General features: G+C 53.4%; 1 protein-coding gene across 1 annotated transcript in view; it reads right to left on the reverse strand.

Annotated features, from left to right (window-relative positions):
- Window positions 1-359: 359 nt before the first annotated feature.
- The window catches only part of LOC116949305 (calcium-dependent secretion activator 1-like), a 120,806-nt gene continuing 105,676 nt past the window's right edge, over window positions 360-15,489 (reverse strand). Inside the window, exons 28-29 of the mRNA XM_076072105.1 lie at window positions 8,333-8,437; window positions 360-7,150 (exon numbers count right to left, since the gene is read on the reverse strand). Of these exons, the coding sequence (XP_075928220.1) occupies window positions 6,977-7,150; window positions 8,333-8,437 (279 nt within the window). The 3' untranslated portion in view covers window positions 360-6,976. The remainder of the gene's footprint in view (window positions 7,151-8,332; window positions 8,438-15,489) is intronic.

Below are 15,489 nucleotides of genomic sequence, written 5' to 3' on the forward strand. Positions count from 1 at the left end.
ATTGAGCGCTACTACATGAACGCTTGCAGCACGGAATAAAAAGTCGTGATTAATGACGAGTCCTGAGGACTCGGCGAGGCTTTGGCTTATAGTTTAGCCCATCGATACAATCTGCAATGGTTTAATTGTCCGGTGACAATCAACAACGTATATATACACACACAGACAACACAAATGGATCGCACGTAAACAGAAGCCACAACTTATCACGGATCAAGCTTATGCCTTATATATATTTTTTATATTGATGTCCGTTGGAAGAATCTGAAGTGACCATGAAGTGGAGTGAATGCGAAGTGAGCTCAAAATCTCAGGAGGTGCGCGCGACAAGGACGCAAGGAATAAGGGGATACGCGAAATTTGTAATTTTTGCAGATTCCAGATTTTTATTTTTGTATTATTCACTCTCACACGCGCGCGCGCGCACACACAGAGGCAAAGACCAGCCACGCGCAAGGGGCGAGGACAGAGAAGAGAGACAGAGGGGGACACGGGGAGAGGGATACGGAGAGAGGGACACGGAGAAGGATACGCAGAGAGGGGGAGGGATTGGAGGGGGGGCACGGGGAGAGGGACACGGAAAAGGATACGCAGAGAGTGGGAGGAGGGGACACGTAGAGAGGGACACGGAGGGGGATGCACAGAGAAAGAGAGGGAGACGGAGAGAGGGACTCTGCTGTCCCTCGATTACGCCTAGCTAACAGCGCGACTCACATTCTCACAGTGTACACACGACTAATTGGTGAAGTGCGCTGTTGAGGTTAATGACAGTTTAAACGCGGAGAGGGGGGGGGGGCACGGGGAGGTTGTGGGGGGAGAGGAGGGGTCTGGTAGCGGTGTGGGGGGGGGCTGGCAATGTGGAAGGGGCGGGGGGTGGAGGGGAGGGGGGAGCTCCGTGCGTGGAGATGGGATTTACACACAAGCAGATCTTACGGACATTCAGAGAGATACGTTTATAGACATAAACAAGACAAAGATCCCCCGTATAGCCTGAACCACTGTTGGGAAAAGTGCTGTTAGCGAGCACCTATTAAGGCCGGCACGGCACACGAGGGTGTGGGTGGCCAGCACCACGCCCGGCCGCTTTTGTCTCCCCAGTGGCGATGTTTACACACCGCACCAGGTACTCATTTGAGGCCGAGTCGACCTAGGGGAGGCCCTCAACTGGTTCAGATTATCGTCACTGGTGTTGGCCGTAAGTGGGAATCTAACTTGGGTGGCCCGGTTCGTAGCGCAGCGCGCTAACCGCTACACTACCGCTCCACACCAGAAACACACACTGATGGACACACTTCGAGACAAAGATGTACACTTGCATTGCCCTAGACACACACACGTAGACACAAAGGCGCACACCGTCACACGCAAATAGGCGCACGCACACACGCATATATATAGTGCACAAAAGGCATACGCACACCCACAAACAACACAAAGATTCCCCGTGTATCTTCAACAGACTGTTGGGACAAGTGGTGTTAGCGAGTACCTATTGAGGCCATCACGTCGTGCCAAGGGGCGTGTCTATAATGACATCCGGTTGCCTTTGTCTCTCCAAATTATGATTTCTCCGCACCGCATCACGTGCTCATTTGAGGCCGATTCCCACCGAGGTGATGCCCAGGGCCGGCTCAGCAATCACTTGCCACGATGACGTTAGCCGTGGCCGAGAAGTGAACATCGTAGCGTAAGTGTGCTTAACCACCGTGCCACCGCTCCTCGCGCAAACACCAAAAACGGAGGCTGTTGGGAGCACAGCACCACCTATAAAGGCGGACACGGAACAAGACAGCGGTGGAGTGGCCAGTACCACGCCCGGCCGCATTTGTCTACCCAATGCTGATGTTCACGCACACAAAAGACAAAGATCCCCCGTATAGTATTAACAGACTTTTCGGGCAAGTGCACACAGATACACATACAAAGAAAAAGACGCGCGCACGGAGCCAGCCCCCCGGTGTCCCCATGTGGCCGCGACTCTCCCACGAAAGCCACAACAAAATTCAGCCCTTTTAGTGGACGTGACGCACTACAAAGCTAGCAGGTGGCTCACTAAAGATCTTCGCAATTCACGGTACGATTCTGGACCCAGTCGGCAGTCCCCCCCCCACCCCCCGCTGATCCTCCTCTATTTTCATCCTCCTGATTTCCACCACCACCACATGCCTACCCCTTTCTTCCCCAGCGTTCTCTGCTGAAGTGTGCGCCACTGTCCTCTCTCTCTCGAGAAAGTTGCCGCCAGAAAGACGGGACCGGGATGACGAACGCAAACGGAGACCCGGCTAGAACACGAAGACAACAACTCACGTTTACGACAAAGACACCCAAGACATTGCATGGATGGCGCATCCTCGCTCCTAGCCTCTTCCCTCTGGAGCTCGACGACCAGAATATCCCTGGCATACGCAGGTGTGTCCATCGACCCCGCCTGGCACACCGCGCGAGTTGCCAGACACCGTTTACGCGATTGGCTGGTAGGGTGGGTGGCTGGGGGTGGGTGGGTGGATCTGGTGAGATCGTTTAACAAGGGGCTCGGTCCCGCCATACGAACGAGGACTTTCCATCATTGACACTAATACCAGAGCTTTTTGAAAACGCGAGGAGTCCCAAATGTCATTTTTCTGACATCGGGCGAAATGTCTGCGACTGCAACCTCAAACTAGCCAAGGGTGGTCGCTTTGGTGCACGTGCGCGTTAATTCTCGCATTGTCGGCGATTTGGCCCAAGGACACAGCCGAGTGAATTGAACTATACTGCAACGAATGACTCAACAAGAATGACGCCGGTGTACGGTCGCCGCATTGTCCTGTTGCCGCTGGAATAACGTAGGCACAATCGTGCGGCTCTTCGTCGAGCTTGCTGGTCGATGAGCACGGCCTCGTGGCGACGACCGCGACGTGCAATTGGCAAAGCGTGCCCCAGTGGGACCGGGCCTCACGGGCACAGTCGCGCGTTGTCACTCTTCGGCGAGCGAGGGAACCCCGCCGATTCACATCAACCACATCACCGATCCGTTGGACCCGCCGACCTTTGACCCCCCCCCCCCACCACAATCATCCTCCACCCACCACGACCAAACCCGGACCGCGCCGCAACAGCAGCCACCTTTTGTCCAACCAGAGAGAAAAGTAATTCTAGATTTGAAGTTTTCTAGGTATATAATACATTAAATTTAAATTTAATTTAAAGTCACGTAGGTATAAAATACATTAAATTTAATTTAAATTATTTTATCCCTACATGACTTTAATTTAAATGTAATTTATTTATACCTACGTGACTTTACCAGCGCTGTCCTCCAGACAGTCTCGTCCCTTCACCTGATGAAGGCCGCTTGTGTTGTGGCCGAAACGTCGTGATTTTTTTTGTTATTTTATTTTCACCTACATGACTTTACCCAATAGAACCAAAGAGTATTTACCAAAAGAACCAAATAGTATGGAGCAAAGTAGTTCGCGGGCGAAAGATTCCCGCGGAGCGTGAGCCACACGCGGCCCGCGATGTGCAAGCCAAATGTATTTCTGTGTAACTAGGTGATTAAAGTGGCACTTGCACGCTTACGTTTCACACGGAAGTGCGAGTCGGGTCGGGCCGGACTTTCACCACCCCCTTACCTACCACGGTCATGATCGCGTTGGCTCTCTACAGTCTACGCATGTGCTAAGTGTGCCTTCCCCACGTGAGCGTTTGCGTATCCACAGGCGTCAGAGGAGAGGGCTTGCCCTTTATTAAGGTTTTGGGATTCTGTTTTATTACTATTGTTGTTTTAAGCAGGGGCACGGGGACCCCACGACACGCGCTAAGATGACGAACAGGGCTTAAGTTCAGCGAGAGAGAAAGAAAAATAAATATACTCGGCTCAACACATCCATGATAACACGTCTCGCTAACGGGGCTGTGGCTGCTGCTACGACTGCGACTTGTTGTCACGTGCCAACTACTCCAGTCTACCAGTCGCGACCTCCGGGAGAAATGTCGAGCGAGAAAAGAAGCCCTGGCTTGGTGAATATTTACAACAGAGATAGGTGCACGAGACTGGCTAGAATAAACGACGAACAGAAACCTTGGACGAAAGGACGCATGCAAGTGTTTTGGTATAAGGGCGCAATTATTGTTAAAATTATATAAAAAAAGTTTCTTAAAATATTGGAAGATGTCCTTTCTTCAAAAAAAGAACCCCCCACACAAAAACGTCCGATAGGACCTGAAATATATGCTTGCGTGTTCTGCCAAACAAAGGTATCTCAATGTACAGTGTTGAGTGTCCAACCAATCCCTACATCATGCCACGTGGTGTGCGAGTGCTGGGTACTTGCGGCGACGTTCGCCACTGGCATCAACATTGAACCCCCACAACTCGGAGCAGCAGCTATATACTCGGTAATAATAATAATATTATACATGTACAGGGGGCTATAATGCCTGTCGTCATTGAGAACAAAAACAGCAGAGTGCAAGTTTTTCATTTGCGATAATTCTATAGCACGGGGGTGGGGAGGAGGAAGAAGGGTTGCGGGGACAGGGCAGAGATGGAGGGGGCAAGTGGTGGGATAGCTAATGGGGGGAGGGAGGGGGCAAAACGACCATGCACAATCATCAAGTACCGGTCGGGTCAGCCGGGTCAGCTGGTACGGGAGACACGGTCGCGCCTAACTTTGCCCCCGAACACTGGGCACGCAGAGGTGCCTGCGATTTTGCGGCCAGAAGAGTTACCCCTTCCCGTGCGGCAACAACAGGGATGCAAGTCCGAACCAAGAGGCAAGCAAACAGGAACTTGGGTGGAATATTAGGACACGCAACTTATTCACCGCGTGGAAGGGAATCACAATTCCGGTCACAAATGCAGTTCGACGATCCCAATGTTCGACTTGAGATGAATGTGAGGCGTGGGGGCAGTAGGCTTAGGGACAAGGACGGGGGGCGGCCTCTACCTATGGACTCCACAGAAACAACGTTCACAGTGACAACCAATGTACATGGGACGAGAAACCTTGGGGGATGTGGTGAGAAGAGCCCGGATGGACATGTGCGATATTCATTCGTGGGTGGTGACGGTGGAGCGATGGGCGTGGATTTAGGAACAGATTAAACATGTGGAGCAGCAGCAGCATCATCATCATCAGGACTATAACCAACGCCAAGGTAATCGTCACTACAACAGTCGCTGTCATCATCACATCCACCACCGCGATCTCCGGCTATGTCCCTTACCAATGCAACTGGCCACCACCAAAAGCCACCACCTTCCACTACCAAAGTCGCTATGACTACCGCCGCCACCACCGTTACCACCATCACCCGGCGTTACCAACACCGCCGATGCCTCCACCACCGTGAGCCCGACCACGACATCGTCCACTCACACCTACACCAGTGATGTCACCATTATTGCCATTCACCGTCAATGCCCTCGCATCCACCACCTCCTCCTCCACCGCGCGCTGAGCTCCCCCCAGAGGACCTGGCTGCTGGCTCCAACGGACTTAGTCCATGAGCCCTGACCAGACATTTCACTCGTCGGTCGCACCTGGGGTGGCATCATTCGAGTGCTTACAATTCCTCTAAGGTGGCCCACTAACGGCGAATTAAGTGATAACCACTTGAAATGAGCGGGGCTATAAAAACAAAAATTAAAGAACAAAAAAATTCACCACTCGTTCACCAGGTAAATAAATCGGCACCGCTAAAGTGTTGCCGCCTACCCTTTGGTGGTACCGATTTCTGCCCTGGCCCACAGAGATGGGGTGGGGAGGGGAGGGAGGTGGAAAAACGCACGGAGATGGACACACGCGCGCACAAAAACCGTCCAGGTCATCTCCAGTCCCTTTCACAGTCAAGGCCACATTTCCTAGGCCAGGCCCTCTCACTTGCAACCAGCAGGGGCGGTCTGAGCACGGGTGCCGATTACCTCCAGGCGACATCATCATTCCCCGCCGATGGCGATGCATGACCAGCAACATTGACCGCGCTACGCGTCACGGTGAGGCGAGGGGGAACGGGGAAAGGGGTGCAATTCGATTTTCCATCGCCTCGTTCGCGCGCACACCGCTCGCTCTCCACGTCGGCCCGCGTGTCACGTCGGGCACAGCGTTTGCATAAATCGCACGTGATGGACAACCGGTTGCCGCGTGGCGTGATCGCGAGGAACGAGTTTTTACATCGACGACACAACGCAGCATCGTCGCATTGCTGACGCAAACCCCCTCCCCCACCGCCACCCCCGCGGTCAAAAGCTGTGCCAAATGTGTCCTAGACATCACTCCCCACCCCCCCACTCTGTGCATTCACCGGGATCCTCATAAGGCCCTAGGGACCCACCCCCCCCCCCCCCCCCACTCTCAGGTGCAGGTCTTTGCTGGTGGTGAGACTGCCCCCCTCGCAAGACAAGAGCCCCACTTCCCCCCCCCCCCCCCCAACAGCTCCGCACCCCATTACTGAACTACCCCGGCTGACAGACTACATGAGACAAGGGTTGGGATGAAGGGGCTGCAGTGGAGTACACGACAATCCCTTTTCCACTGGCACATCCGAGCCGAGCCAGCACGGTACGGCTTACGAATAAATCCTGCGATGACGCTCGCCCCACAAGGTGTCCCCGATGCGGCTCAGGGGCCCAAGCAAGGGGGCCGGGTGCAGGGCCAAACGACGCCTTCGTTGCACGCGACGGTCAGTCGGCGCACGCCTTCGCGCGCGCCGCCTACGCTCGCCTCCACGTGCTCCGTCGCGAGTCACACGACAGAGGCACGGGCTCGGTGGCGGGTTGGGGGGGTGGGGAAAGAAGAAAAAAAACGACCCGGCGCCTCCTCGGTACACCAAAGAGGTGTCCCCGACTGGCACGGCCCCCCGGCACGGTTCGGTTTGCGCAGTGGGGGGGGGGAGAGCGGGAGGACAAGTGCGTGTGGGATGGGACGAGCGAGACGAACGGAGGAAACGAACGGAGGAAACGAACGGACGGACGGACGACGGGCGGGCGGGCTCATTCGTCGTCCTCCTCGTCGCTGTCCCGCATGGACACCCCGCCGAGGCCGCCGCTCTCGTTGACGCTGGCCGTGGCCTCCTCCACTGTGAGCCGCTTGCGCACCGTCTCGTACGCCTTGCCGTGCAGCGTCGAGTCCAGCACGCCCTGCAGCCTGAAGTCGCGGTACATTTTCTGCGCCGGCGAGTCGGGGGTGGGAGGTTTGGCACATGGAGGGGGGTAGGAGATGAGAGACGTGTGGTGGTTAGTGTAGCTCGCCTTGCACTGCCTCAAGATTGAAAACTCATTTTCTTTATAAATGAGTTTTGTGTCTAGTTTGTTGTCCTTCACCCGCACCTCCGGTTAGCACGATTGGCTACTTACGGTGCGACCCGAGTTCAACATACATAATACATTCAGAGACATCGCGACTCGTGTAGAACGTCAGAGATCTCCAGCAGCCACTTAAATCCATCATCACGAGCAGCGGGAGGACTTCAGCATCAGTGTGGGACCATTTCACTTTTTTTCTTGCAATTGACAATTAAATGTTCTGTGAAGTCCCTCGCTGCTTGTGAGGGAATGGCTTCTGGAGGTGGCCACCTTCTCACCAAGGCCCCTCATGGCTTCACCTCACTGCTCAAAGCCCCTTGTTCCCAATATGTGTCACAGCTTATGAAGGTCCTTTATAAGTTTTTGTTGAGTTAGATCGCGTCAATATTAATGTCGTTAAACCCTCCACCAACCGACACAGCCAATTAGTAAGGGTTATCACGTAAACAAAACCTGCCAATTCGTTACTAGCAACATAGAAGGTCCCTTTACTTTTCCTAACGATCCCTCACTGCCTCAGAAGCATCTCCTCTGCCTCCCGTGTCTCTTTAGACCCACCCGCCCATTCCTTACTACTAAAACTAACACTATTGTGTTTTTTTATTTATTTTACCAGGTAAGGCCCACTGAGCTATATAGATTTTTTTTCAGAAGTGACCTGGCCACAAATGAAAGCTCAACGAAGTGGCTTATGTGGGAATTTATAGCAGCCACATACTCTGAAATGCACGTTGATTCTAAATGTAGAGGGGAAAAAAACCAGAGGACCCGGAGAAAAATCCACACAACCGCAGGGAGAGAGAGAGAGAGACACGCAACCTCCAAATATACAGCAGCAGGCGTCAGGGTCGGGATCGAGCCCACGACGTCCTGCATACCAGGCGAGGTAGTTAACATCTCCTAGCCACCGTGATGATGAAGAGAGAGAGAGAGACACCGCAACCTCAAAATATACAGCAGGCGTCAGGGTCGGTATCGAACTGACAACCTCCTGCATTCCAGGCGAGGTAGTTGACGTCTCCTAGCCAACCGCGGCGCCCTCACCTTGACGACGCGGATGAGCGTCTTGAGCTGCATGACGTGGAGCTGAATGTCGAGGCGGTCGGTGAGCCACGAGGACACTGTGGTCATGCAGCTCGTGTACCATTGCTGTGGTGGGGGGCGGTTGGGGGGTTAGAGGGCGTGTGAGGAACACGAGCGCAAGGATGGAGGTGGGGGGAAGAGAAGGCCGGAGGAAGGTGGTGGTGGTGGTGGGGGTAGTTAGAGGGAGTTGGAAGGATGGGAGTTTGAGGATAGAGGAGGAGGGAGTGAAGGCCGCAGAAGGACGGCAGCAAATGCAGGGATGAGGAAGAGGATGTGGGGTGGAGAGTGACAGAATCTGCGGACGTGTGGAAGTGGCGTGGAAGTAGGGGAAAGGAAATAAGAGGAGTCTGGAGAAACGGAGCAGTTGAGAGGGAGGATGGTGGAGTGGAGGAAGAGAATGGAGGAAAGCCCTGGGAGAGGTGGGGGTATTGTCCACCCTGCACAGTGGATGCTCCAGCATATACACGCGCACGCATACACGAACGCACACACGCTCGCACGCACACACGCATGCACACACGCTCACACGCACACACTTGTAAAAGCTCACACACGCACGCTTCAACTGACTCCGCAACATAGTCGACACCCAAAGACGCGCACGTACATATGTATATCGTATTTTGCCAATTGCCAATTTTAAACCCCCTCGCTGCATTAGATCAAGGTTATTCACACAGATGTGAAACCCTGCAGCCTACCACGCACATCGCCGGCAACTATATATATAAACTAAAACGAAACTTTTTTTAAAATTTTACCAGGTAAGTCCCACTGTGCTATACAGCTCTTTTCAGAAGCGACCTGGACACAGATGAAAGCTCAAAAAAGTGGCTCATCAAGTGGTAATTTATCGCTCCCAAATACATTAAAAACGCATGTTCCTAAATGTTGGGGTAAAAACTGGAGAAAAATCCACGCGAAAATGGGGAGACCGTGCAAACTCCAAATATAAAGCTGTCAGCGTTGGGATCGAACCCACGACCTCCCGTACAGCAGACGAGGTTAGTTAACATCTCGCCACCCTGGCGCCCTTATACGCACGTGCGCACAAACGGAAGTACACAAACACCTCGCACGCACGTACACTTCTTCTGGCAAGTGCTGCGAGTGAGCATCTATGAAAGCCGTCGTCACATCGCACGACGGGACTGCGTGGCCAGCAACACGCCCGGCTCCCTCTGTCTCCCCCATGTTTATACACACCGCAGCTGCTAATCATCTACGGCCGAGTGAACCTACAGGAGGCTCTAGAGGGCAGGTTCTAGTATCGTTCGCCACGGATCTTGGTTTGTGGCTGGGAACGCAACTCGTCGTTGTCAAGTTGGTGAAGCAGTGCACTAACCACTACGCCACCACTCGCCACACTTAGAAACACTGACACTTACGCAACCCCACTCAAGGACAAATATCTCCCGTATAGCCTTAACAGACTGTTGGGGCAAGTGCTGTTAGCGAGCGCCTATTAAGGCCGGACCGGCTCGCGAGGGGGTGAGTGGCAAGAATCACACCAGGCCGCCTTTGTCTCCCCAGTGGCGATGTGTGAACTGGGATGCTCATTTGTGGCTGGTCATAAGAGGGACTCGAACTAGGCTTTCTGGGTCCGTAGTGCAGCGCCCCAACCACTGCACTATCGCTCCCCACCACCGGCAACAACACGCACACTCGCGTGTACAAGTGTGCACACACACACACACCTGTGCACCCGTACATAGGCACCAGAGGTACATGGACACTTGGACATTCACACAAATGAATACACGCACACCCACACACGCGCACACACGCTCCTTACACGCACACTCACTCCACCCAAACTCTCTTTTTCATGAACATATATGCACATAGATCCTGCGTATAGCCTTAACAGGCTGTTGGGACAAGTGCTGTTAGTGAGCACCTGTTAAGGTGGGCACGGCACATGAGGGGGTGGGTGGCCAGCGCCACACCCGACCGCCTTTGTCTCCCCAATACTGATGTTTACACACACACACCGCATCATACACACACACGCGCTCTCAGACGCTCTCAGTGCAAATCTCAGAGCTCATGTCTGCACAGGGAGGACATGTGTGTACGTGTTTATACATGTGTGTGTGTGTGTTGGGGGGGGGGGAGGGGGGGTGCAGCTGAGTGGCTTGCATCTCAGGCCTCAGCCTCTGGTTAATAAGCTGCCCGAGAGTTGTGGAAAAACGGCCCTGTCCCGCTAATGAGCGCTCGTTAAGAATACCAGCGCGTTGTCAAGGAATGAGGTCCACTGCAGCTCGGTTGAACCTCGCGGTAATTCTCTGCATCACTGCACGACGACGTAACATGCCGTCTATTTAAATGGGAATTAACTATGGAATGGAACACGTCCGGGAGGACTTCCACTGAAGGAGATGGAGCGATGACACCAACTCGTGTGTAGGTGCCTGCTGGATTGTTACATTGTCGGATTGGGATGAGAGCCGGTGGATTGGGGGAGGCCTTCATCCAGCAGCGGACTGACCAAAGCTGATGATATCATCTTACAGACATAGGCAGCCGTGACTGAGTGAGCGACTCGTGTAATTTCTAACAATTGCTCTAGGTGGTCTGAAACGCTTTTAATTTGGCACAATTACCATGGAACCGATGCTTATGGCTACAAAACGAATTATGGCGCAGATGTCGATTGGTGTCACTCGTGGAGCAGAGTCCGCCTAAAGATCCGCATCACTTTCATCTCGTGCCAAACAACGTCAAATACTCGATGCCCATCATCAGCGCACCGAGTCGTTAGCCTCGCGAGCAGCGCGACAATTAACGCCGCCCACCGTCGCTTGGGAGGCGACGGTGGGCGGCGGTCGAGACCAACGACTAGCGAGCGGCCAGCCACAGTAAGAGGGACCGGGCCCGAAGGAGACGGAGCGACGGAGCGACGAATTCAGCTCGCGGTGCGTGGCAATGGGCGAAGCGCGGCATTGTTGCCGGATCATGAGAGATGGCGGCAGCTTGGGGACGAGAGGTCCTCGTGCATCCGGCAGTGGATAAAATCATGGCCAACGACGATGACGACGATTGTTCACTGCCCGGCAAAACACTTGCGCGCACGAGGCGCGACCCCCCCTCCGTGACCTCCCGCACTGGTCAGCGGTCACATGAACCACGTGTGCACGTTTCCCCATGATTCCTTGGGGCTGCGGAGGGAGGTGGGGAGGCAGTGGAGTGAAGAGGTGAGGGGGGGGGCAGCTGTGGGGGGGGGGGAAGTCAGGTGGGGATGGGTTGGGGGTTGGATGGGAGGTTGTGGTTGGTGGGGAGAGGGATTGTGAAGAGCAGCACCACCGCTAGGACATGTGCATGGAGAGGCAGTGGGTAGCAGTCCCTGTGGCGGGGGAGGGGGCGGGGAGTCGGGGATGCTATCGGTTCACGTGGCATCTTCAGAACTGCAGGGGGGTTGCCGCTGTCTGTCATTCAATGCTAAACGACCGCTGTGAACCGGACCGCGCTTCCTATCCACGGTTTCCCAAACTCCAGCTGTGGCCGCAACGCCACTGCCGCCACCACCACCACGGTGGACCCATTCCGTGCGTGCCAATCTGTTACGTTCAGATCAGACATACAAATCAAATTCGGCACGTGCTGCACGCACCTGATGATTGCTAAACACGCCCAATGTCACGCGTGGTGCGGATTCAATTAATATTTGGCAGCAATGTGTCCATGAGCTGAATGGCAATGTCGAGGCTTGCTAGCCACGAGGGGGCTTCAGAGGAGAGATATTTGTGTAATTTTGCTATTCTTCCTCCGTTGAAGGAGCGAACACTTTAATTCGGATTCAAATTACTGCCAGACAGAGGCGGATCTAGAAACTTCCCAAGGGAAGGGCAAGGGCGTGGTCGTGAAATGTAACGTTTTACTTGGGGCCCTACAATAAAACAATAAACACATTGCATGTATTTTCTCTGGTAAATATTAATAGAGTACCACTTTTCAGGGGTCTCAGGGGTCTGGAGGGAGGGGGAGGTGGACGCTTGTCCCCTTAACGTGGAGAACTAATGATTGGAATTGAGACGGGGATCGCGTGTGTATGCAAAGCACTTGCCCCAAAAGTCTGTTAATACTATACGGGGGATCTTTGTCTTTGTCGTGCACATGTGTGCATCACACGACGCCTATTAAACAATCATCAGGCGTGTGGGGTGTTTAACGACGCCTCGATTTTACTTTCGAACGAAGATGGCCGGTCGACTGTGGTGGGCTTGCGAGGTCTGGAGGTTTGGGAAACCATGACTAAAGATCCTCCCCTGTGGTGAGACTGGGGGGTCTGGACTGGATAGGCCAGCCCCACACTCCCAGTCTCACGTCTCACACGGTACACACAGCAGCGCTCTCTTCACCGCGTCACAGTAGAGGAACAAACTCGTGAGAAACTAGCCCACCGATGACAGGAGGAAGAGGCGGCTTAGCTTAAAACATAGTAGGTTTTTTCGCAGACCATTATATTGTGATGCACAACTGAGTTTTGCATTGAGCTGCGTATCAATACGCTTGGCCATATATCTGCCCGAGAACCTTTCACCATACGACATAGCCAAATACATTTAATGGTCACGTGTACGAGCGTTTAACAACGAGCCAGTCGTCATTGGCCAAACACTGCATTGTTGAGCGTTTGCCCTCTCGTGCGGTAGGAAACTGGGGTAAAGCCCCCAATTAGACATTATAGGATGGCGAAAATACTCAAAAAGCTCCACGCATAGATGGATTCAATCCAGAGAGCTCAAAACACATTTCATCTGTGTGCAGACCGAGCCCAATGCATTGCTGACGTCTCTCTCGGCTACCTGGCAGCCCACTGCCCCACTGAGTGTTAGGAGAGCCGAGATCCATGTAACGGGATAAATTACATACATACACGATCGGATCTAGAGTTGGTCCTCTAAGACTCGATGTCTTGCCGCGTTGCCAGTAGACGCCGAATCATTCCCAGGAATTGTCTCGATTCAGGGTCGTGATTCAAGTTCAACAGATCGATTATTGTCTCCTGTTTCGTTTGTAATCTCTCCGTTCGTGTGCCGTGTCCCGCTTGTGGCGTGGAGTACACGCAGGGCCTGTTTACAGCCCAGAGCCAGTGGTGGAAATTCGACGATCCTATGTGCTGGGGTCGTTCTTCTACCGCGTAGGGCCAAACACCATCGACTTCCTCACGAAGTGGCACTCATTTTTTTTCGAGACGGCACAAACGAGCCTCTTCAAATCGCAGCTCTGAATATTGACAATTCACAGACCCGTTGGCTGGCAGGGGCGCGGCGGGTGAGTAGTGGCGCGAGAGACAGAAATTATCATTAACACGCCCAATACACACAATAATAACAACGGTCCTGATTCACAGCGGTCTGTCAATCCACTGCTGGATGGAATGCCTCCACCACGCCGCGTCTGGACCTGTGACGGACACGGCAGCCGACGCAACACGGCAGTTCGTAAAAAACCCTCGTCCACTCAGCGGCAACACCCCCCCCCCCCGCCTCATTCCGCCCGTGACAGACGCCAGCGTGTGTGGGTGTGCGCTGGCTAAGTGGCGATGGTGCGTGGTGAGGGAGGTGCGACGATGCGGGGCATTGGAATCTGGGGGACGGGGGTGCTGGGGCTCGGCATGGGGAGTGACACATGCAGACACACACACACAAAAGGGGAACACACGTGGTGGGGGGGGCGGGGGGGCTGCAGCCCCACCCCTCCTCCCCTCCTCCCACTCTGAATTTAAGACGCTGAGAATGATTATTCCTTAAAAAGGGCCAAAGTGGGAATTTCCATAACTGGAAGAGAAAATTGACAATAACTGCTGTTAATGTAAAAATCTATGGAAGCCCATAGCTGCGTGAAAACGCGAGGGTAATTGATCCATATGGGTTTTAAACTGCTTACAAAAAGTGGATGTTCATTCATCGCATCTGTCACAAAGCTGTGCTCTTCTGTCGATACCACAAGCGGTTAATCGTTGTGCACGCATCCCTGTCTGGAGAACCCCTCCTCGACCGCCCCCACCAATGCCGACGAATTTAAAGTCATTTGGAAAGTTTACAAGACACGCAGGTTATCTGAACTAAGTAAAAAATTAACGTTCATCTTTTTTTTCCCGATACGTTTAAATTCAATAACCTGGCTTAAATCGCCCCCCCCTCCCCCAACCTCTGCTTATCCGCTCTACGATTTACAAGAGCCGTGAGAATTCGACGGGAGCCCTGTTTCATGATCATACAATGGATGGGCATCTGCCATTGCCTCTCAATGGGCTTCCCAACTGGTTTACAATGAGAGACCTCTGCTTTGATTGTGGCGCTGAAGGCCAGTGAGGGGTGTGTACAATAAACATGCGCTGAATCGAGAATACAAATCCCATCAATTCACACGGGTGGCATTGTGCTTATCCAATAACCACCACAACGGGAATTAAAGCCATTATTTTTTGAGACAGGCGCTAAAGACATCTCCATTAATCTTTTTTTTTGGCAGCAGCGACAAAATAAACAGGTTCCTCGACCTAACGTTCCGAGAACCGCACGACTGCTCATAAACTTGCGCCATGTAACCCAACGGTAGAAGATTTCGAGTTCAGTACCTGATTGGGGGTGGGTTGACTCGGCCCATAATCCCTCAAGAGTCAATAAAATGAGTACCCCTTTATGGCTACTCTGTGCAAGTCCACCGTTGTTGGCTCACTGCGAGAAACAGAAGAGCAACAGCCTCAGTGCCAAGTTGAGCAAGAAATCACTTCGACCTTTTTGTTGTTGTTGACAGTCGTAAATGGATCAACCCTGCACTTTCAAACGGCAAGGGTCCTAAATGCGTTCCACCGTTCGAGCTACGGCGCGGTGTCTGATCGCCAGCGGAGGGGGGAGAGAGGGGGAGAGGCAAGGAACGCGTGCGCGACAGGGAGGGCGGTGGGAGGACAACAGGAGAGGGCCACAGGACAGGACAGCACACGACCCACACAGCAGGTGGAATCGGGGAAACTGCTCGCTCCGTGGTAGCGAAACCAGTGACATCCCCCCCCACCCCCCGTTATCATCGCTCGTCAAAGCAGATAACGATGCGCCCAGAATTCAATTACGAATGACAGGGAAAAAACGTTCTTGCGAATGAATGATTAA

The sequence above is a fragment of the Petromyzon marinus genome, chromosome 36, assembly GCF_048934315.1.
Source record: "Petromyzon marinus isolate PM22_M1 ecotype Great Lakes invasive population chromosome 36, UKy_Petmar_22M1.pri1.0, whole genome shotgun sequence".
NCBI classification, from domain to species: Eukaryota; Metazoa; Chordata; class Hyperoartia; order Petromyzontiformes; family Petromyzontidae; genus Petromyzon; species Petromyzon marinus.